Below are 21,683 nucleotides of genomic sequence, written 5' to 3'. Positions count from 1 at the left end.
AATTGATGTATATACCTCCATATTTCAGTAAAATACCTTCCTTCTATATTTTTATTTCAAGAAAAAACCATTTATGTTCAACACCCTGTTGTTCAATGTTCACATATACAACAGGCCCAAAGTAAATATTGTGAAGCATCAGACCAATAAAGTAATATTTTTTAGTAAAAACTTCAGGAAGAAACGAGAACTGTGGATGCCCGCGACTACTTACCCCATGCCTCCAATAGTGCTATTGTGAGTAAGCCTATTAGGGATTGATAAATATTATTAAGAAGATATTCTAATCAATTAAATTAATAAGTCAATTATATTATAAAATAATTAATATTATTATATATAATATTAAAATTTATAATATATATTTAAATTTATATAATAAATTATGTGATAATTAATTTTGATTTAATAATTAATTTATTTACATATATATATATAAATTGTAAATAAAAATTATAAGTTTAATAAAAAAAATTATATATATAATAAAAGGATGATTTTGGAATTGCGCATCTTGTACGGGTGTATCAGCAAATTGACCGTGCCCAAAATAAAACCCCAGTTCTATGCGTGGGTGGGACCCATGAGTCTGTGACTATAGTTTAGCTCCACGACTCCACATGTGAAGAGAGTCTATCCCTTAGGTAGAAGGACAAATGGATCCGACGGACGAAAATACTTTCGAACGATCTAATAAGGCTTCCCACGCTAGAAGGCATAGTGAGATTAGGGTGTAAAAGGGAAAAAGTGGGATAAAATATTGTTTGAATTTTTTATTTGTTATCTTTAAAGTTAAAGGGACCCACCATAGAAAAGTAAATATTTGTTTATTATATAAAATTTTAAGAACAGATAATAAATGGATAGCTTGCTACCATCGAGGTGCGAGCTTTCTGCTTACACTGACGGCCCAATATTACTTGGGGGGCAGATAACTTTTTTTTAGTGCAAATATCAAGTGACTTAAGTAGTCGGGGGGTCATACACGGTTCCCTCATTGGTTGTCAAAATTTTTTGGCAGTATTTTTATTAAGTGTTAGAAAAAAATATTATTAAAAATCACATCATCTTCACTTAAACAATCTTATGACAGAATTTAAACAGAACATTTCTGACTTTGGGTTGAATTGTAGAGAACATGTCAAAGCATAATATTGAAGTGTAAAAAAATGCAGTAACCAATATCACTTTTCTGATATTCCACTCAAATTCTTGACCAGTAGTTAAAGCCTAAAACCATTAACAATCAAATTCCTCCTAAACTTCCAAAACAACTCTGTTATAGCAAAAGTGCCAAACACATAATAGTCAATTATAATATGCTTATAATTAGAGGATTTTAAATAATAACTTCTAATAGAATAACACTATCCCTAAAGTTTGATGGATCTAAAGTTGCATCAGCGTTATGATCCAACAAAAGTAAAGAATCTCCTTAGGTAATTCCACTATTGCACTACGAAACAAATGGTTGCGGATTTTGCCTGTTCATGGCATGAATTGTTCTAAAAAAAAGGATCTCATTTTGTTCTGAATTCATACGTGTGTGCTACTAAAAATAAAAATGAAGAAACTAAAACAAACTACCTATTTCTTATGTTCTACATGAGTTGCTTATAATGATTTGTTATGCTATTTTAGTATATGCATCAAAAGGAAAAGGTCTCAGCAACCAGGGGCGTAGACCAAGAAAAACCACTACATTTGAATTTTTGACTAGTTGATTAGTTGATAGAATAAAAACATAGCTATAGATCACACATGGTATCAGATTATTAGAGAGTTCTTCTCCTTTGTTCTATAAGCTGATTGGCTAACTGCCAATTAGCATAGTTAAGCTATGATATCATGTATTTTTTTTCTCTAATTATAAGATTTTTTAATTAATTTATGTTCCTTAAGAAAAATAGTTAATTTAATGGAACTCTTTTTCTATGAAAAACGGACACTCTCTTGTTTGAAGTGTCTTTGTGTCAGATACAAACATGACGGGTGCATAATCTTTCAAGGCTAAATTTGAAGGTTTTGACAAATGTTTTACTAAAATTTGAAGAGCCCAGTGGCTTTGATTGAAGCCAACCCTACCTATTGGGATAAATTTAGGTTGTTGTTTATATATATATGCTTTAGAAAATATATGAATACTAGAGTAAGCTTTCATGCAAAGATAGATATCAAACAAGAAAAACTGCACAAATCAACTCTGGGACATTTGAAAGCAAAGGAAAATATGGGTGACTTACAAATTACAATCCTAATCCATTTCCTCTTCTGAATGGCATATTTTCAGTATGTCCAACATCTTATTTTTTGCTTGTTCATTAGGCTGCATTTGCTGAAGCTCCTGAACCACATTTTCTTTCGTGAAGGATTCAGTGCAACGAAGACTATGAACGATCAAAAACTCACAGCAGTTCATAACAAACAAGGATCAAGATTCAGAGTATCTAGAAAAGCATGTAAGCAACAACCAATTTGCAAAATCATACAAATCCAATTGAATCATAACAAATTGCCAAAAAAAGCCTTGTCAGAATAGCTGGACCACTCAATATAGTAAAGTAGGCACAATAAATGCAAATGGAGATACATAGATACAAGCAGAGGAACAAGGTAGTAACACTACCAGAACAACACTCTAGACCATGATCAAGTATGTCTTCTAAAATAACATACAATGTCAAATTGAAATAATACCTTTCAAACACAACAGATGTAAGAAAGGAGATTAAAAAATGGAAAATGAAAGTAACATTTATCCTCTGAATGATTAGTTATTGATTGAATCAAAAACTTAGTAATTGGTGTAAGGTCACACAAAAATTAAAGCCCACTACAACAAAAACGACCTATACCTACAGACAAAAACTGTCACTATAAATAAAAAATCCATAGGTAAATGTATGATAGACTTTATCTTATGGACGTTTCTTCCATCAACTTTGAGGGGACATATAATGACGGCTAATTGTCTGTCACTATAGATTTTATCTACTATGTATAGTGTGTAGGTAAAAGTCATTAACTTCTACTTACATCTCCTAACTGTAGGTAAAAGTCTTTAATATGTACATATCATCTTCAACTGTAGGTAAATGTTTAGATCTTAGAACATACATAATTTATACCTTTAAAAATGAATAAAATTTTGCATAATTTATATATAGCCATATTTTTTTTGGAAGGCAGAAATTATATATTATTAACATGAATCATAGCAGTACCAGAGGTACTGGTGAAATATACATGAACAAATTTATATATAACCATAATTTCTCTTTCAGGTTATATTACTGCAACAAGAACATTAAGCTTCAGAACACCGGCCTGCTCCCCCCCACAGTAACAATGCTAGTTCTATTTAGTTTATATATAACCACAGTAACAATGCTAGTTCTATTTAGTTTAATTCTCAAACTTCATATATCTCTAAAATCACACACACAACAAAAAGTGTTGCAACCTGCTTACCAGAGCAGAGTTAAAGAATCCGCTAGACCGCTTATTTGGGGAACCGAACTCCACCTTATTGTCCAGCATCCTCCCATAGGGTGCTCTGTCTTGACTACTTGGAGATGACTGATGGCCCTATTAGTTGCTGGAAATTTCATACAAATATTAATTATGTCTCCCTGGAGGATGGTGCAGGTGAGTAACTGTGATCACTTGAGTCTCTTCTCCATGAATTCTGAACTTGGGCTGCAAACTGCAAATTCCAGAGAATATGTTCCACAGAAGGCCTTTCAGTTGGGTCACCAGAGAGACACCTTACACATATCTCCATCATGGTCATTAAGGATTTGTTTGACGAATGTCACTAGCATCAGAAGAGTAACTAAAACCTGTCCCTGTAGGAATGGAAAGCCTTGAAAGTGCAAAAGAATGTGATTACAAAGCCCATTTAATCTTGACATCTACATAGCTAATAGAAATGATAATAGAATGGAAGAATTTAAAAACAAAATCATAATAGAAAGAAGAAAAGTATAAACATATTTTTTCCCATGAATACTTCAATTATAATGCAGACCAACCTTTAAATAAGAGAAACATTAAAGCATCAAATTGGTTTTCAGCCTTGATGATAAATTTTATTTTCATCTCATTTCCAGATCCCAAAGAAATAAGATAAATCGGGGTGTACAATCATTCTCATTTTTAAGACCAATATAATTTTTTCTTTTAAAGTCATTCTCAATTAGCAAAACACTCCAGGTTGTCCTTGATGGTAAAAAAAACATGAAAAAGTTAACAGGTAATCTATCATGAGGGAGCAACACTTAGAACAGAAAACTTGAAAGGAATGATAGACAAAAAGAGGATGTAGATATAGTGAACGCAATAAATCATGAAAGGATAGGCTTTTGGAAATTATACAACCTTTCTGATGACCTGCTGATCGAGCCACTTTAATCGATCATGCAAGCAAAGAACATCACCCTCAGGCTCGGATCCACCTAACTTGCTACTTCCAGACTCATTAACATCTACAACATCTGCAGCAGAATCGGATGGCTGACTATCCATTTCTGTTGTCCAACTGCCCACATTACATGATGCTTTTACTTGGTTCTTACCTCTATAGATAAGCAGTGCCAAATCAAATTAACATGACAGACTAACCATTGATATTCATCCACCTAAAAGAAACATTACATTATATACTTACCTGTTAGGTGACTTTTGGACTTTGTAATTTAAAAAAGAGTTCCCCTTGTAGTGGTCATTCATCACCATTGAAAACTCAAATTCACCCTCCACCTTGGGGGGCAGAGGAGGGCATTATAGATATGCAATAAAGAACAGCTAAGCTAGCATAGGGAGTGCTCTAACCAAAAGCTAAAGCAAACAAGGCAACAAATAGTAGCAAAAGTTCAAAACACGATCACCATACCATCTGACCTTGTTTGGCACTTTTCTTTATCTCCAAAATCAGTTTCTTCTCCTGTGACTGCAAATCTAGTCTCTCTCATTCTATTTCTCTAACTGATTTGTCCAGCATTCTCTTATTTTTCCGCAAAAGTTCTGAAAGCCACAGCTTTATTACAATCGCGTACAATGATATCAACAGAGAGTGCATTAGTATATGAACATTACATTGAATACCATCATGTCAACCTTAAAGTGTACACAATGAAGGCTATGTAAAGGTGTTCATCATTTGCATAAAATGGGCAATATGCCATATAGAAAATAGCTCAGTAAAATTCTGATTGTGATAGATACAAAAATTACAACACAACTCCTCAACGTGTTACTTTTCATGCTGTCAAAAATACATTGTACTCACACATGAATAAAATTGACGAGTAACTTGAGCAAACTTGATATTATGCCGAAGAAAATGTTAAAATATTAGATGCAAACTTTAATGACATAAGTAAAATTTAAGCAACAGAATCGAAAGAAAAAACACGAAAAAAATAGAATTTTTTATTTTATTTTTCTGAATGAATGTAATGAAATAGTTGAATTATAGGAGGAAACAAAAGAACCTACGGGAGTTTTCCTCTTTCCAAAGATGAAACTCATGATGCCTTAATCAAAAGATGAAACTCAAAGCACACGAGAAGACGCAAATTGAAATCCATGTACCTTGAAAATTGAGAGGAGGCAGTGATAGGATTTGAGAATGTGGTGTTGGTGGGGGTGGGGGTGGGGGTGGTGCTGGTGCTGTCACACTTGTCCTCACCACCCCATTGGCCTGAAGAAGAAGAAGAAGAAGAATGTTTGTGCTTTCGGTAAGTGTTGTTAAGATTCTTGGGTTTTGGCTTTGGGTGGAATATGCGACACAGGTTTGGTCTTCTGCAGGTGCTGCAGCCTAGTTTCACGGACACGGTGTTTAGAAGAAGCTTCTTTCTGGAGCCAGACATTGCTGTGGTGTCTGTGTTTCCGTGAGTACTTGCTAACATGAAAAAGAAAGAAAGGGAGCAGATCGAACAATGAGCTTAGTGTGGCTTTTTTATTTATGGGGATGGCTTGCTAAATGCTAGGAATGTGAGGAGGAGGGTCTTATTGGAAAAGTATGGATGGGCATCCAACATCCGATGAGTCATTATACACATAGCAATAGATAAACGAGAATAAAATATATTATAGATATTATGATGTGATATAATAATAATAATAATAAAATTATGAGTATTTGATTAAGTGTTTAAAAAGTGATACTTATGTATCATGCTTGGTCTTATTAATTGGGTTTGCATGTGACTTAGAGTTAAAAGGTCCCTACAATATGAAGGTTTAATTTATCTCTTTTTAATACTATTTTCTTTAATTGGAATATTCTCATTTCATCATATGAAAGAGGACTGATTGGCAGTCCAAAATATCGTTACGTTGGAATGAAAGAGATTAGAAAGTTTTGAAGGAAGAGATTACTTTACAAATGATCACTTTTTAATTTTTGGCTTGATTTTGACTTTATATAAACTCTAATATATCATCCTTATTTATAGTAATAATTTTTCCTAAACAAATGGTTAGAATTTTGCCAACTATCACTTAATCCAATGGCTACAAATAATTCTTTAAAATTTTCCTTATAAATACAAACTTACTTACTCATTCTAAAATATTTTATAAGTTACTTTAGGATTATCTTCTACAATAGATCTCTCTATAGAACATTCTTTTAGAATCTTATCTTAACATGTCTTTTAGAATCTTTTAGAACTTGAACTTTTTGATAAAAACCCCAAATCAAGTTTATATTTCAGTATGCTCAAGGTTTAATTTGGCCAATTTTTTTCTTGACAAAAAAATTTAGGGAGTAACATGGTGCTTTAATTCAAGGGGAAAAAACTTCCAAATTCAAACAATATTTATAAAAGAACTTATATTATCCTCCTTCTACTCTATTCATCACAATCAATAACCAGGCTTTTGCTTAATATATCAGTGAACAAATTAAAAGGAAACTTTTATTATTTAACTTTCTTTAACAAATCCAGAGAATTGTTTGAAGAAGCTAACCTGATTCGAGCAGAGTACAAAAGCATGAGGAACTTTGAAATTAATTTACGTGTCACTTGCAAACTAAAATCTCGAAATTCAGAATTTAGCTAAAGGCTAATTAAGAGATTTTTTTTCCTAATAAATATGTCCTTGCCATCCATAAGGAAATTGATGACTGACTCCACTTATTCAAGTGCCTTTGTCCAAATGTTGTGTCCTTTGCAAGCCTGAACCTCTTAGGAACTGCAATACGAAGATGGCCAAGGACGGAGTTAGATAAAAAAAAAAGAAATATAGAAAGTAGAAAAGTATATTTGCCCCAATTTTCAAAGTTGTCTGCTCTACTTACGCATCAAACTTTATTAATTGTCTAGTTGACTTTTCTACCCAAACTTACATATATATATATATATATATATATATATATATATATATATATATATATATAAATATGAGTCTCAAGTATGAAATCTCTCTCTTTCCTCTCAATCACTGATAAGTATTCCATTACAATTAATTGTGCTCTGCATGGGATATATCCACCCAATAATGCCTATAAAAGGACAATCCAATGATTGTCTTTGAGTTTATACGTATATTTTATATTGAAGATTTCAGCTACTCGGATAAAAAAAAGGTTCTTAATTAGGTATGTTCTATAACTTAATTTTCCGTATTTAACATTCAAACTCAAATCTTTTTTATCAAACTAAACAATTTTACGCCAATTACTCCTAACTCAAATTCTAAAACCTTCTTCCTATTTCTTTTCACTCCATTTCTACGCAAATAAACAAACATCAATAAAATAACGATTTTCTTAACATGTGAGTGTTTTAAATAGACATAATAATTTGTGGACATTAAAAATTGGTCGTAGTAGTTTTGTTTTTTTGGTACAAGAGTTATGAAATACTCTGATATTATTGTTGCATTATAACTGCTAGAATTTTTTAAAATAAAAAAAACTAAATTATACACTAACAAATTCCTGAAAAAGGAATATCCTCAACCATCATGTCAAGTAACTCAGCAACATCTTGTACTCTATAAGCCATGAAATATTCAATTTAAGAACTCCAATGGAAGGTTTCACAGCTATTTAAAAATCTAACCTGTCATCAGAACTTGACAATGTCATATCAGAGCCACTGGATGTCCTATAATTAGAACTCAATTCAGCTCTATTGATGATTGCTTTGGAAGAGACATCCTGTGAAACAACAAAAGAAATGGATGAATGATGTACTTAGAAACTAGAAAGTACATAAATATCCTATCATTGGATTTCAGAGACACTCTTTATATACGAGAGGATGTCTTGGCTTTAATCTTCTGCCCCTCTGAGATCTTGAAAGTTATTTACAATTAGTCATAAATATCTTCTAACTAAATCCAGTGATTAAATACGAGTAAATTGTTAGTTGTGCAAGTGTCTTTTACAGCTGATTGAAGATAAACTGGTGTATATATGTCTAATTAAGGAGTAGGAAATAATATTATTGAATTATTTACATGAATTATGGAGCAATTAGTTACCTAGTTTTTCCAAATTAAAATAAAAATAAATAACACTATGGCAGAGAGAGTGATAAGTATGTAGCATACCACTAAAGGAGGTATATCTTCTCCATCTTTAAACTTCGACTGATGCTCTGTAATATGCTGTTCACACCAGAGAAAGACAGATACATAGTAATGATAAATCCTAGCCTTTTGAGGCTCTGTAAGGAACAATTCATTAAGCTGAAACAGTCTGCATAGGTACCAGCCATATAACAACCCATTCCTGTACTCATACCAGAAACAAAGGAACTGTTCTGCAGCCCTAAACTTCCACTAACTGTAGGAAGGAAGTGTTGCAATTGCAAATTAAAGATTTAAATAACAGCAGCATAAAAAAAATGTAGCTGATGAAGATGAAAATACAGCTCCTAATAAAGTTCATTTCATTTTTCATGCTCCTATTTTCGACTAAAAGATCAAAGATGACAAGTTACTATTTAGTTAGTTGGTGTAAGGTCACACAAAAATTAAAGCACGCTTTTGCAAAGCATGATTAATGAAACTCTAATGAACCAGTTCAAATACTTCAACTTACTTTGTAACATTGGAGGGAACAGTATCGCAAGTCGCATCGAGCACATGTGTACTGGGAAAACTGCTTCTGACACGTGTCATGAATTTCATAAGTGCTCTTACTATATACTATAAGAAATAAAGCTTAGAAGATAGAAGAAAAGAAGCCCGAGAAAAGATTAATGTTCATTGCAAATGATAACACCACATGGAACTCAAAGCAATCCAAAAATATATGTTTAATGTTCATCTCAGTATATAATAAAAAAAACTTAAATTTAAATATGTTTTTCATCTTTAAAAAATACTCAATTTTTGTGATTGTTTTCTCCTTTGTTATTCTTTTCTACAATTTAAATTTTTTTTGTCTCTACTTTACTGTCAGATTTAGTCAAATGTTTGTTGATGTGTCGTTTAAAATAACATGTCACATGTCATGTGTGAAAAAAAATAGATTTTTCAACTTTTTAAATTAGTTATACTTAGAACCAAGGTAAAAAACTTATTATTATAATCGATGTAGAATAATATTTTTTACATCAATTCAAAATATAATCGATTTAAAAAGTTAAAAAATTTAATATATTTTATATCAGCATACATATTTATTTTTAATCAACACATCAGCATATGTGTGCACGTGACGTGTGTCTTAAGTAAACACAAGCAATCATTTGGCAAGAACCTCACACTAGGAAGTAAAGATAAAAAAAATTTAAATTATAGGAAGCAACCAAGGAAAAAAAATTAGAGAACAATTGTAATTTGAATATTTTTTAAAAGGAGAAGAAAATCACAATTAAACAGAAGATTATCTCAGATTACTTTGTACAACTGTAGAGCCTGTTGTCCTTTTCTCTATTTTGTTTCTATTCATAACTGTGTTTTGTTATTAGGATCCAGAATCTGCTGAGGTGTATGTATATTTTTTGTTATTCCCTTTTGTATCTTTTCTTTTCACAGGTCCCTTCTTCAATACGAGATAAGGAAAACCAATTCCATTCTTCTGTCTTTTAGTATTTCCATCATAGCCTTGCATTTTCTTTTATGGTATAAGAGCTTCTCCTTGGAGCTCTGCTAATAAGCCTTCCTCTGTCAAAATGTCAGACACTTCCCACACAAGCAATCCTGATGTTGTCACGCACTACTAGAAAAAATACTTTCAACATCGCTATTTTAACATCGGTTTTTAATAAAATTGATGTTAACTAAAAAGCGGTGGCATTTTTGTAAATAAGTTGATTTGTTAACATCGGTTTTTTTTTTAAAAAACCGATGTTAACGTTACGATAATAATATTGATTTTTAAAAAATTGAAGTTAACAAAAATTGATTAACATCGATTTTTTTAAATAACTGATGTTAACATTACCACGAAAATTGATTAACATCGATTTTTTTAAATAACTGATGTTAACATTACCACGAAAATTGATTAACATCGATTGTTTTACATAACCGATGTTGATGTTGGAATACTAAAAGCCTCTTTTGCTGGGGTGTTAACCAAAATCTTCAAAACCAATCCCTTTTGGTTCTTCGAATCCCTTCGCCACCTTTATTTCCACCCAAACAGTACCACACACACGCTCCCTTGCACTCCTCACTTTCAAACCCTCAATGATCTAGATGCATTCACTGCCAGCCTATTCAAGTGGGACCCATGCACCGTCCTCCCACCCGCGGCACCCTCGCGACCTCCTCTCCTCGAATACGCAATCGCTCCGTCGCTAGTGACCCCAACGTTCCATCCCGCGAGCTCGGGTTCACGGTGAGCACGCTGGTGGGCATGAAGGACGAGGAGCTCGACGACATGATGAACAATCTCTCCTAGATTTTTCATTGGGACCTCTTCATCGGCGAACGCAAAGACATCAAAGCCTTCGTCAAAGTCGAATAACGCCGCGTTGAAGATGACGACATCAAGCGCCTGGTAATAGTTCCTCCCCTAAAAAAAGCATCCTAAAAGATTAATGAAGAATTGCAAAATCATATCATATAATTCAAAAAAGAATGCGTTAATTCTAGACGAAGGGGAAAACTAGCGGGATAACAAATTCTAGTACTTATAAAAGAGCATGCAGGGAGAGTCAACAAGTTGGTAACAAATGTCCACCAAAGGGGGAAATTGAAGATATATTGTTCTTAAAAGAAGGTAATTAGCGATCCAATTGTTAAAAGTATTTGTTTATGATATTCACTTAAACAAGTGATAACAAAATATGAAAAATTTATTATTATATAACATTAAGTAAAAAAAATAATTAAAAGTTATTAGCAAATAGGATAGGTGATAAAAGTGTATTTAACATAATATTTTTGGGTTAACAGTATAATTTATTTCCCGATGAAAATTCAGTTGTAGTTAGTTAATTTGTATATAATTGTTTAAGTTGAGATGTGTTTGGAAAGTGGGATGGTTTGGTTGAGCTGAGTTTGGAAAGTTAATTTGAGAGGAGGTGGGTCTCGATGCCTCACAGTATGGCGTGTTTGGATTAGCTTTATAATGAAATTTATTAATTAATTATTTAACAGTGGAAATAAAATAATTTTTTTATTATTTTTGTTGGCATCACCATAATATTTGTGGAAGTAAAATTGATTCTTGTGTTATTCATGCACAGTGGTAGCAAATGATCATGTGAGAAATTTATATTATGCACTCTTTTGTATCAACAAAGGCAGAGGTGGGTTTCCATAGGATGCAATCATGCTTGTTATTTATATTATCATATTACCAAACTTGCACAAATCATGATTAGAAAATTTTAGTACTATTTTATTTGTTAACTATGCATCTTATTTTTTATTGGGTGTAGAGTGTAATGCACGTGAAGAAAAATAATTATTGGTTAAGGTAATAAAAATGTTTCTTTTAGATATATAATGTAAACAAAAACTAATAATAAATTAACAGTTAATATTAATCGATAAAAAAAAACTGATGTTATTTTAATACTAACACTTGACATGTTTTTTTCCATTTTCTTGCAGAAGAAAGAAAATAGCAAGAGAAGGAAGGATGATCATAATTTAACTCGGAAAAGTAAAGATAAAAAGGTACTGCTTCCATTAGGACCCTGGGACTCCTAATTTTAAGTTTCAGCACATGCATATTTAAGTGAGAGAAATTAATCTTTTATAACCTACTTCTATGGGTAAATCCTACCTAATCATCTACAGATTGGTGTTTCCTTTTGTTATGTGGATCACGAGCTGACCTCTAGACTTCTAGAAGTTTCATTTCCAAGGAGCAAATTTGCTTGAATGTTTCATTTGGAATTTGAATTTTGCTTACATTATGTTCCTTTTACCCATGTAAGGATTTCTCAGCAAATTGCATGATGATGGTTTTATTGTTGTTTTAGTTTTTGAATAGACAAAATATTGTAAGTGTTAAATTTTCTAACCAGGAAGAAGCTAGCATGGCGTGTTGTTTCCTCATTTTTGGCTTGTTAAATAGGGGATGGTTTAATTAGCATCTTGGCTGTAAGAAATATGGGAAAGTGAAACAGAGCAAAAGTAACAAAAAGGAAGAAAGCTAACGGAGTATTAGTGCATTTGTGAAATACTGGAAACTCTAGGTTCTTTCTTTATTTTAATCATATTCAGTGTGACTTTTAGATGCTTAGCAAGTCTTTTTTTTTTCAGGAAAGGGTTTTTGATCCTGCAGTAAAGCCATCTAACTTCACTGCTCGATCCAATGTGTCCCCATATGCTCCCCCAATGATTACAATGGACAATGATGATGACATCTCTTATACAGGTTCAGTAACTTAGTTCCATACCTTGTGAATTTTTTCATAGCTTTGGATGCTGTGGTCTGCAAACATGGCAATGCAGGCTTCTATGTCTCAATGTCTCTTAGGCACTTTTTTCACCTTTAAAACATCTTGAGTACTTGCGTTTCTTTTGTAAATGTTCAAGCTTCTCTTTTTTATTTTTCTTTTGTAAATGTTTAGGCCTTGAATGAAATCTCCACAAATCTTTTCGCTTTCCAGGTGAATTGACGCTTGTCCATAAATTGAATTTCTGAATTATACTTCTTATTTAAGTATTTGTATCAACCATGTGGCTCTCAGTGTTGGGCAATTTATTTTTCCTAGTTCTCTTTTTCCCTACTTTCTCTCCACGTCCTTATTCTATAATTTATAATAATCATTATCAATGCATATTTTCTTCAAATAAATAACCCAAAAAAATGTTTATTTCCAAATCAATACTGAAGCAATGTTTATAAACATGCCTCAATTTTGAAATCAAGAACACATAATTAAGTTAAAATACCAATACAAAGAATAAAGTGTCATTACCTTATATTGACAGAATGAGAATAACATTTCTATGCTTAGTTTAGGACTGCTTACATAAATGTAGATAATTGTACCCTGAGTATGTTTATGTTTTATATATACTCATTGAAAATCTTACTTTTTTGTATGATTTTCTCTATTTTCAAGTAATTTTTGAAGTTGGTTCATTTCAGGAAAAATGATGACTACAAAGAGATAAATGTTCCAACTGGGAAAACTTATGAGGTATACGTACAAGGCTTGTGAAATTTATTAACTTGTCTTTTTTTATTATGATATTAGCAAGTTACGGTTGTGACCATACTTGAATTTTTATTTATACTGCACACATACAACTGCTAAAACAAACTATATTGAAGGCATTTTCCTCATTGATCATCAAAAGCCAAAGTGGCATAGTCTAGGCACACATTAACCATAAGACACAATTAACAAATCAATAGCATAGGGATGTGAATTGCAAAATGCAAACTACACAAAGGAAAGAGATCAACATTGGAGGTCTTGAAGCAGAACAGAGGAGATCACAAACCTGCAGAAACAGATTAGACATGGGAGAGTCTCAAGGCTTAAGTACCACTCAATGTGGGACTCCTAACAGCATTAGTAGAACTACTAGCATGATTGGCATTGTTGTCAATTTATTTAATTTATACATTATTTCTTTGCACACTTTATAAACTTTTTTGTCTTTGTAATTTGTGCATGATTTAGTGCTACTGTTATCTCATTTGGGATTTTCTACTGAATGAATCTATGACTCTTTTATTTGTTATTACTCAAGAAAATGTTTGTGCTATTTTATGATGTTAATATGATAGAAGTTTCTCTATCCTACTTCAGGTTTTACTCTCTGTTGATGCTGTAAACTCATACATTGCATAGGATTTTTCATTGGTACAAGGCAAGATAAATATGGTATTATTGTTGTGCTGCTGCACCTTGATTTCAAAATGTTATGATATTTTCCATTGGCGTCCCTTTGTAGTGATCTATCTTTTATTATTTGTCAGGATATTGGATTTAGTTTGGAGTTTGTAAGTCCTACTGGGGAAAAAACTGTAAGTTTGAATGATATTTCTCTTTTGTTATCTGTATCATATCCTCAATTGATTTCTCCATAAGCATTTCTGATGTTATTCTTCATCAGCCATTCTCATCTTCAATTTCTTAGGCCCTCACCCAGTCCATTTGATATGTATGTACTCATCTTAGTTTTTGTGCCTAAAATGTTAGGGGAACTTTTGCACGTTAATGGCTGGAAGCTATAAACTGATATGGGACAACACATACTCAACGTTTTTCAAAAAGGTAATGTATATAGGCATGTTGAAGAATTCAGTGAGATGCAAACTATCACATGATTAGATACTACTTGATCAAATTACATAGGAAATAAATGCAATGATGGAAGTTGGGGTTGAAGTGTGAGCACTCTAGAGAACCAATTAAGATGGTTGCAGTTCAAGTGTTTGGTGTTGCTTTGTGCAAGACAATGATTTAATTTCTAAAAAGACATTTGAAAAAGAGTTTTCCTTGAAGTATCAATTTTCACATATTAAATCATTATAATACTTGAATGTAGGTTTTATTAATGATATCAATCGAACCAGCTTCGACGCTTGAGGATGAGGAAAAGTAGACTTCACAATAGATGCAACTTTCGAAGGAAATACTTCACGTTTTTTGAACCATAGCTGTGATCCCAACTGTGTTTTGGAGAAGTGGTTAGTGTCAAATACCAACATACTCATCCTAGGCTGCATTATTTTCTCTCTTTAGAGATTCTTTTATCATCTATACAGTTTTCAAATGGAACAAATTACTATTAAAAACTGCTTTGCAGTATAACCTGATATTATGAACTGTAGTTTCCTTGATGTACTCAAATAAGATATGCTCCATAGGCATGATTTAGATTAGATACTGAATTGCTGGTTGTTCATTTTAATTGCTTAAACAGTGACTGGTCTAGATAATTGGGTCAGTTTGTTTAAACTTAATTGTTGAAATAAATACTTATTTTAATAAAATAAGCAGTTTTTTTGTTTATATAGTGTTTGTTTAAACTGCATTTGCTAAAAAAAACAGTTTTCTACTTATTTTAAGAAGCAAATATTATCTTCTAATTAAAAAAGCACTTATTTTAAAATTACATTTTTTAAGTATAAACAAATTGGTCCAATATTTATGTGTCAATCATGTATCTTCTTTGTTAATGCAAGACAAATTGACATGGGATGCATTTCTTTGATTATTGGGTTTTGTTTGAGTATTGCAATATTCCATAGGCTTTCCTGAGTCCTGATGTGTTTCTAAAATACTGAATTATTTTTTCTTCTTATACAGCATTTGAGAAATACAATCCCTACAGTTACCATTTCCCTTCCCTTCATTACACTTTGTGTTAAAGAACGAATTTGTCGTCTTGGATTCCTCCTATAGGCTTATTTTGATGGTTCCTCAGTTGGTCTAATTTTCTCACCATATGGTTAGACCTACAAATATGCTTGTTAGACATGATTCATTTGATGTGAGGGCACCTAAGTCTAGAAGTAGTCCAACCAAAAGGAGTTGTGATGGGAATTGAGATCCAAGTGGGTTAGGAAGGATTCATAGATGGATTAGAGGTGTTTATTATTAGGAGTGTATGCAAAATAACTTCCTATATTAGCAATTTTGTATTAGATTCATATTAGAAACTGTTTGATGGGAGTTATTCACAGAAAGTAGCAGATGACAATTATTTATTAGGACTATATTATATCTTATAAGAAGGTGTAATTGGGCAAGCAGATTTAGTTACTCTTTATTATCATTATGATTACTTTGCTTCACAAACTAAGATGGAAAAGTAATGTTCTCTTAAGAATCTTAACCAAAAAATGGACCTAAATTCAACGGTTCCAATTAATTATACTTTTTTTGAAGTTTGTTTACATAGTTGGTACAAAATTCATTTTATGGAGGGGGATGAAATTGTATTAAATGTAGTGGGGGTGATTTGGTATCTTGGTGCAACTGTGCAAGTGCAACTTAAATTAATTGCTTGAGAGCCGATAATATCAAGAGAAAGTTGTTTTAGGCTTTTAGCAGGAAGTATCAAGGGAAATGAGGCTGTCAAATTTCCTTCGCAAGTGAATTCTATGCTCTCTTCTTTTTTACATGTGTTTGTTAATGCTTACGCATAAAATTCATCTTTCTTATACCCATGTTCTTGATATTGCATGTTGTTCTCAGTTTGGAATTAGGTGGTGTTGCTAATATACAATTCTTGACGTGATGATGATATCCATCAATTTTAGGCACTAATGATAGAAGTAAATCCTGAATTTATGTTAGTTATGATGTGATCGAGGTCGTACCCGAATCAAATAAACATTAAAATGTAGTAACTAGGAAGTGATCCTAGGTCGTTTCCCAACGAGCAATGATACACCAAATGTTCATGACAGACAGTAGGAAAATAGTAACGAATTGGGGGGGTTGTTTGCTTTTGTAAATTAAACAGCGAATAGATGTGAATTAGAAAATATCAGAATTAAAACATGTTGCTTCCCCTTGATTCACAAGCAAGTCTCTTATCCTAGGTTACGAGAGTTTATCCTTATTCAGTTCAACCACTTAATCCAATCCTAAATTAAATTACTAAGCAAAATTTAACGTAAGACATTCATTATGTGATTAAGCAACACATACACCAATTACTCATAAATGATCATTAAGCATGAACGTAAATTAAGCGCAGAGACAATTAATCAAGCACTAAGCATGCATGAATTAATAGCAACAAATTCAGAGTAATTAGTGAAGAGGAAAAACTGAACAGAATTTAACAGTGATAATAGAACCTCAAAGAGAACTATGCTTGATCCTCAAGAGAAAACAACGCTGGGGACTTATCCTTCCATTAATCAATAGAGAACAAAATTATAGATTGAAGAACGAAATTTTATTGCTAAAACGAAAAGTCAGAAACTGGAATTGCAAAAACGAAAAAAAAGGAGAAAGAGAAGAGAGCCTAAAACTAAAAACAAAAATAGGAGAAAAGAGAGAAGAGAGAGAAGAGAAGAGAGCCTAAACTTGAACCTTAGTGTTGTTATATATAGTTTTTCGGCCCCAAAGCTTACAGATCTGTTTTAAATCCAAGCCCATAAATAAAATAAAATCAAATCTAGATAAGATAAGATCTAGATGAAATAATATCTAGATGAGATCAAATCTAAATAATATCTTAGATAAGATAAAGTCTAGATAAGATTTGATAAAATTGTCTGCTCTCTTCAAGTCCGAGCCCAATTCTGGATTTAAGCCCAATTGCTTATAATTCTCCTGAAATTAAATTAAAAACACAAAATTAGTCCAATAGGCCCAAATGATAAAACTGCATGATTAATTTCACAATTAAGACTAATCAGTAATTAAAATGGTGCAAAAAGGGTTAAGAAATAAGAGAAAATAATGACACATCATGATGCTTATAAGCCATATCCAAAAAAAGTTTATATTATTAGCCCTTAACTGTTGTATTGATGAGCGGTTTATAGTCTCTTGCTTAATTGCTTAACAAGTAACATCATTGATTAGTAGAATTTTTTTTATGAGAAGCTCCTGCTTTGCAGTTGATTGACATATGTTGTATAACTAGAATAAGTGGGCATATCTGTTGTAGATTATCAAAAGAATCTAGTTTTATCAAAAGAATCTAGCTTTGCAGTTTTTTGAAAAAATTGATGTTAATGTTTTGTATATTAACATCGGTTTTTTTTACAGAAAACCGATGTTAACGTACGTGAACACATACGTTAACATCAGTTCTTCTGAAAAACCGATGTTAACTGTCAACATTAACACATACGTTAACATCGGTTCTTCCAAAAAACTGATGTTAACTGTCAACATTAACACATACATTAACATCGGTTTTTCAAAAAAGCCGATGTTAACTCTCAACATTAACACGTACGTTAACATCGGTTTTTCCAAAAACCCAATGTTAACTGTCAACACTAACACATACGTTAACATCGATTTTCTGTAAAAAAAGAAAAAAAAAACCGATGTTAACGTACTTTAACATCAATTTTTTCAAAAAACCGATGTTAACTCTCAACATTAACACATTTTTTTGGGTGTAATTCTTATTATCAACATCGGTTATTTAAATAACCGATGTTGTAAATTTAACGTTAACATCGGTTTTTTTAAAACTGATGTTAACGATAATACATTCAACAACGGCACTTTCACCCTATAATCCTTGTCTTGACCCATCTAGCCCCTATTATATTCATCCTAGTGACAACCCATCCTCTATTTCCGCCACCCCAACTTTGATTGGCAGCAACTACCACTCTTGGTCTCACTCTATCAAAATGGCCCTAACATCTAAAAACAAGATGGGTTTTTTAAATGGCACAATACCTGTCCTAGCTACCACTGATCCCATTTATCTGTCGTGGGAATGCTATAACACCCTTATCATCTCTTGGTTGTTAAACTCTTTGTCACCATCAATTGTGCAGAGTGTTATTTTTCTTGACCGTGCCGTAGACATATACATGGACCTTCAAGAACGATTTTCCCAAAGTGATTTTTACGATATCCGACAAGGCTCCCGATCGGTCTCTGATTACTATACAGCGCTAAAGTCATTGTGGGAGGAGCTCGACAATTTTCGTCCCTTCCATGTTTCCACATGCTCCACAAAACTTTATCATCAACAAGACTTCATAATACGTATTTTGAAAGGCTTAGATGATCATTTCTCTGTTGTTCACTCTCAAATACTTCTGATGGACCCATTACCGTCTAGTAATCGTGTTTTCTCCATGGTAGCTCAACAAGAGCGTCAACATTCTTCATCATCCACCATTGATGAACCAAATGCCTTCATCAATGTTGGACAGTCGACATATGGAAAGGGACACGGCATAAGAGGACCTAGCGGACCAGCAGGAGTCAATGCCCGAACCAATGGTTCTAACAAAAAGTGTATCTACTGTGGCTGTACCGAACACACAGTGGACGTCTGTTACTCCAAGCACGGGTATCCTCTTGGTCACCCGCATTACCCCGGACGACCAAGGTTTCACAACCGGGACAACTCTCCTTCCTCTGTTGTCGTCAATAGCGCTACACAAGAAGTAGATTCACACATTCATTCCTCGATTAGTCAAGACAATGATTCCAACGAGTTGGGCTTTAGCCTAACTAGAGCCCAATATCAAGGACTTCAAGGTCTCCTTCAGCAACAAAAACCAAATACAAATGCTAGTCCATCCACAGCTTCTCCTTAGCCTAAGCATGTCAATATTTCTCAAGTGTCCAAGTCCAATTCTAATGACTCTCCTGAAATGTTTTTTGGTACCCATTTTTCTTTTTGCACCACTACTAACCCAAGCTCTTTGTCTAATGCACACACTGCACATTGTTTTTCTAATTGCACCCCCTGGATTATTGACTCTGGGGCCACAGACCACATTACATGTTCCTTTGATAATTTTTTAAACTTTTCCAAAATACAACCTGTGCGTATCCACTTACCCAATGGTTCCATTGTTTTTGCTCATATTTCAGGAAATGTGCAGTTATCGCCACATTTCATTATACATGATGTTCTTTATGTTCCAAACTTCAAATTCAATCTTATTTCAATCTCCAAGCTTTTGTCTTCACTAAAATACACTCTCACTTTTTCCAATTCTCATTGCCAAATATAGGAAATGAAGTCCTTGAAGATGATTGGTTTGGCTAAATTGAAGCATGGATTATACCACTTGCAGATCAACAAGGATATAAACCAAGTCATTCCTAAAGCTTCCTTCATCAATAACTTCTCCACCCCACCCATTACCAACGCTAACCTTTGGCACTTTAGACTAGGTCACCTTTCCGGTAAACGTCTCAATGTTCTTCATTCCACTTTTTCTTTTATTTCTAAACATATTGAAGAAAATTGTGATGTTTGTCACTTAGCTAAACAAAAGAAATTGTCGTATTCTCCTAGTATTAATAGAGCTTCCAAGCCTTTTGATTTGGTTCATATGGATATTTGGGGTCCTTTCTCTCAACCTTCCATTCATGGTCACAAATATTTTTTAACTATCGTGGATGATTTTAGTTATTATACATGGATAGTGCTTCTAAGATCAAAAGGAGAAGTTAGAACACAAATTCAAAACTTCATCGTTTTAATTGATAATCAATTTCAAATCACAATTAAACGTGTTAGATCCAATAACGGTCTTGAATTTTTTCAACAAGATAACAAAATGGTCGTGTCGAAAGAAAACATCAACATATTCTTAATGTTGCTAGAGCTCTTATGTTTCAATCTCAAATTCCAAAATATTTTTGGTCATATGCTATTAAACATGTTGTTTATATTATTAATCGAATCCCATCACCCATAATTCAAAACCAAACCCCTTATAAATTATTACATAAAAAGAACCCAGATTTTTCCATGTTGAAAGTTTTCGGTTGTTTATGTTATGCATCCACACATCCTCCTTGTAAAAAATTTGATGCTCGAGCTAGACGAGGTATTTTTTTGGGTTTTCAAACTAGAACCAAGGGGTATGTCATCTCAGGTTTAAATTCCAGAGAAATTTTCATGTCACATAATGTTTTGTTTAATGAGATGGTTCTTCCATTTACTAAAATTCCTTCCAATGAACTGTTTCATAAACAAAGCCTATTACCAGCCACTAATTTTTCTGACTACACCACCCCACCTCAGCCCAACTCCACATCATCCCCACCTTCAGCCAACGACCCACATATCCCACAACCCTTCATCCAATCACCTCTTACCTCTCCTATACCTCCTTCTCCATGTAGCAGTTCCAAATCCACACCAACATCACCTCCACTGTCGAAGTCCCCACCAGAACCCCAGCACACCCGCCGCTCCACTCGACCTCACCATCGTCCCCATTACCTTGTTGACTATGAGTGCAACGCGTGTCCTCGTGTTCCCATCCATGGCTCAACACAATCAAACCAATCTTCTCCAAAGACATCATATCTTGTCCAATCTGTTGTTAATTACTCATGTATATCTCCTTCTCACAAGTGTTTTTTTTTATGAGTCTCTCTTCTGAGCAAGAACCCATAACTTTTCGCGAAGCCGCAAAGCACCGTTGTTGGCAGGAGGCCATGAAATCTAAGATTCAAGCTCTGAAGCTCTGGTTCGTAATCAGACATGAGACATTGTTCAGACGTCGCCGCATGTGAGACCTATTGGTTGTAAGTGGGTGTATAAAATCAAGCATGGTTTAGATGGGTTAGTTGAGCACTATAAGGCACGTTTGGTGGCTAAAGGCT

The 21,683-nt window shown here is 33.2% G+C and overlaps 1 protein-coding gene and 2 long non-coding RNA genes across 3 annotated transcripts; 2 read left to right on the top strand and 1 right to left on the bottom strand.

Annotated features, from left to right (window-relative positions):
* Positions 1-7,117: 7,117 nt before the first annotated feature.
* Positions 7,118-8,616, bottom strand: LOC114421897. Its single transcript, XR_003668588.1, has 3 exons — positions 8,569-8,616; positions 8,076-8,173; positions 7,118-7,203 (listed from the first exon to the last, which is right to left on the bottom strand). It is a non-coding gene; the product is annotated as an uncharacterized LOC114421897 (long non-coding RNA).
* A 3,412-nt stretch (positions 8,617-12,028) lies between these two features.
* On the top strand, positions 12,029-15,284 carry LOC114422084. Its single transcript, XR_003668613.1, has 7 exons — positions 12,029-12,099; positions 12,691-12,805; positions 13,526-13,577; positions 14,196-14,270; positions 14,366-14,413; positions 14,589-14,663; positions 14,938-15,284. It is a non-coding gene; the product is annotated as an uncharacterized LOC114422084 (long non-coding RNA).
* Positions 15,285-18,727: 3,443 nt separating this feature from the next.
* Positions 18,728-19,651, top strand: LOC114424119. The gene has a single exon (XM_028390983.1). It carries the CDS (start codon positions 18,728-18,730, stop codon positions 19,649-19,651), a length of 924 nt encoding a protein of 307 aa, XP_028246784.1.
* The last annotated feature ends 2,032 nt before the right edge of the window (positions 19,652-21,683 follow it).

Source organism: Glycine soja, chromosome 8, assembly GCF_004193775.1.
Source record: "Glycine soja cultivar W05 chromosome 8, ASM419377v2, whole genome shotgun sequence".
In the NCBI taxonomy this organism is placed as follows: domain Eukaryota; kingdom Viridiplantae; phylum Streptophyta; class Magnoliopsida; order Fabales; family Fabaceae; genus Glycine; species Glycine soja.
The sequence above is the reverse complement of the archived record's forward strand: the minus strand, read 5'-3'. Positions and strand labels throughout refer to the sequence as shown.

Excerpts from the sequence above, each read along its gene's own strand:
- LOC114424119 (XM_028390983.1), top strand. The coding sequence starts at position 18,728 with ATGGCCCTAACATCTAAAAACAAGATGGGTTTTTTAAATGGCACAATA.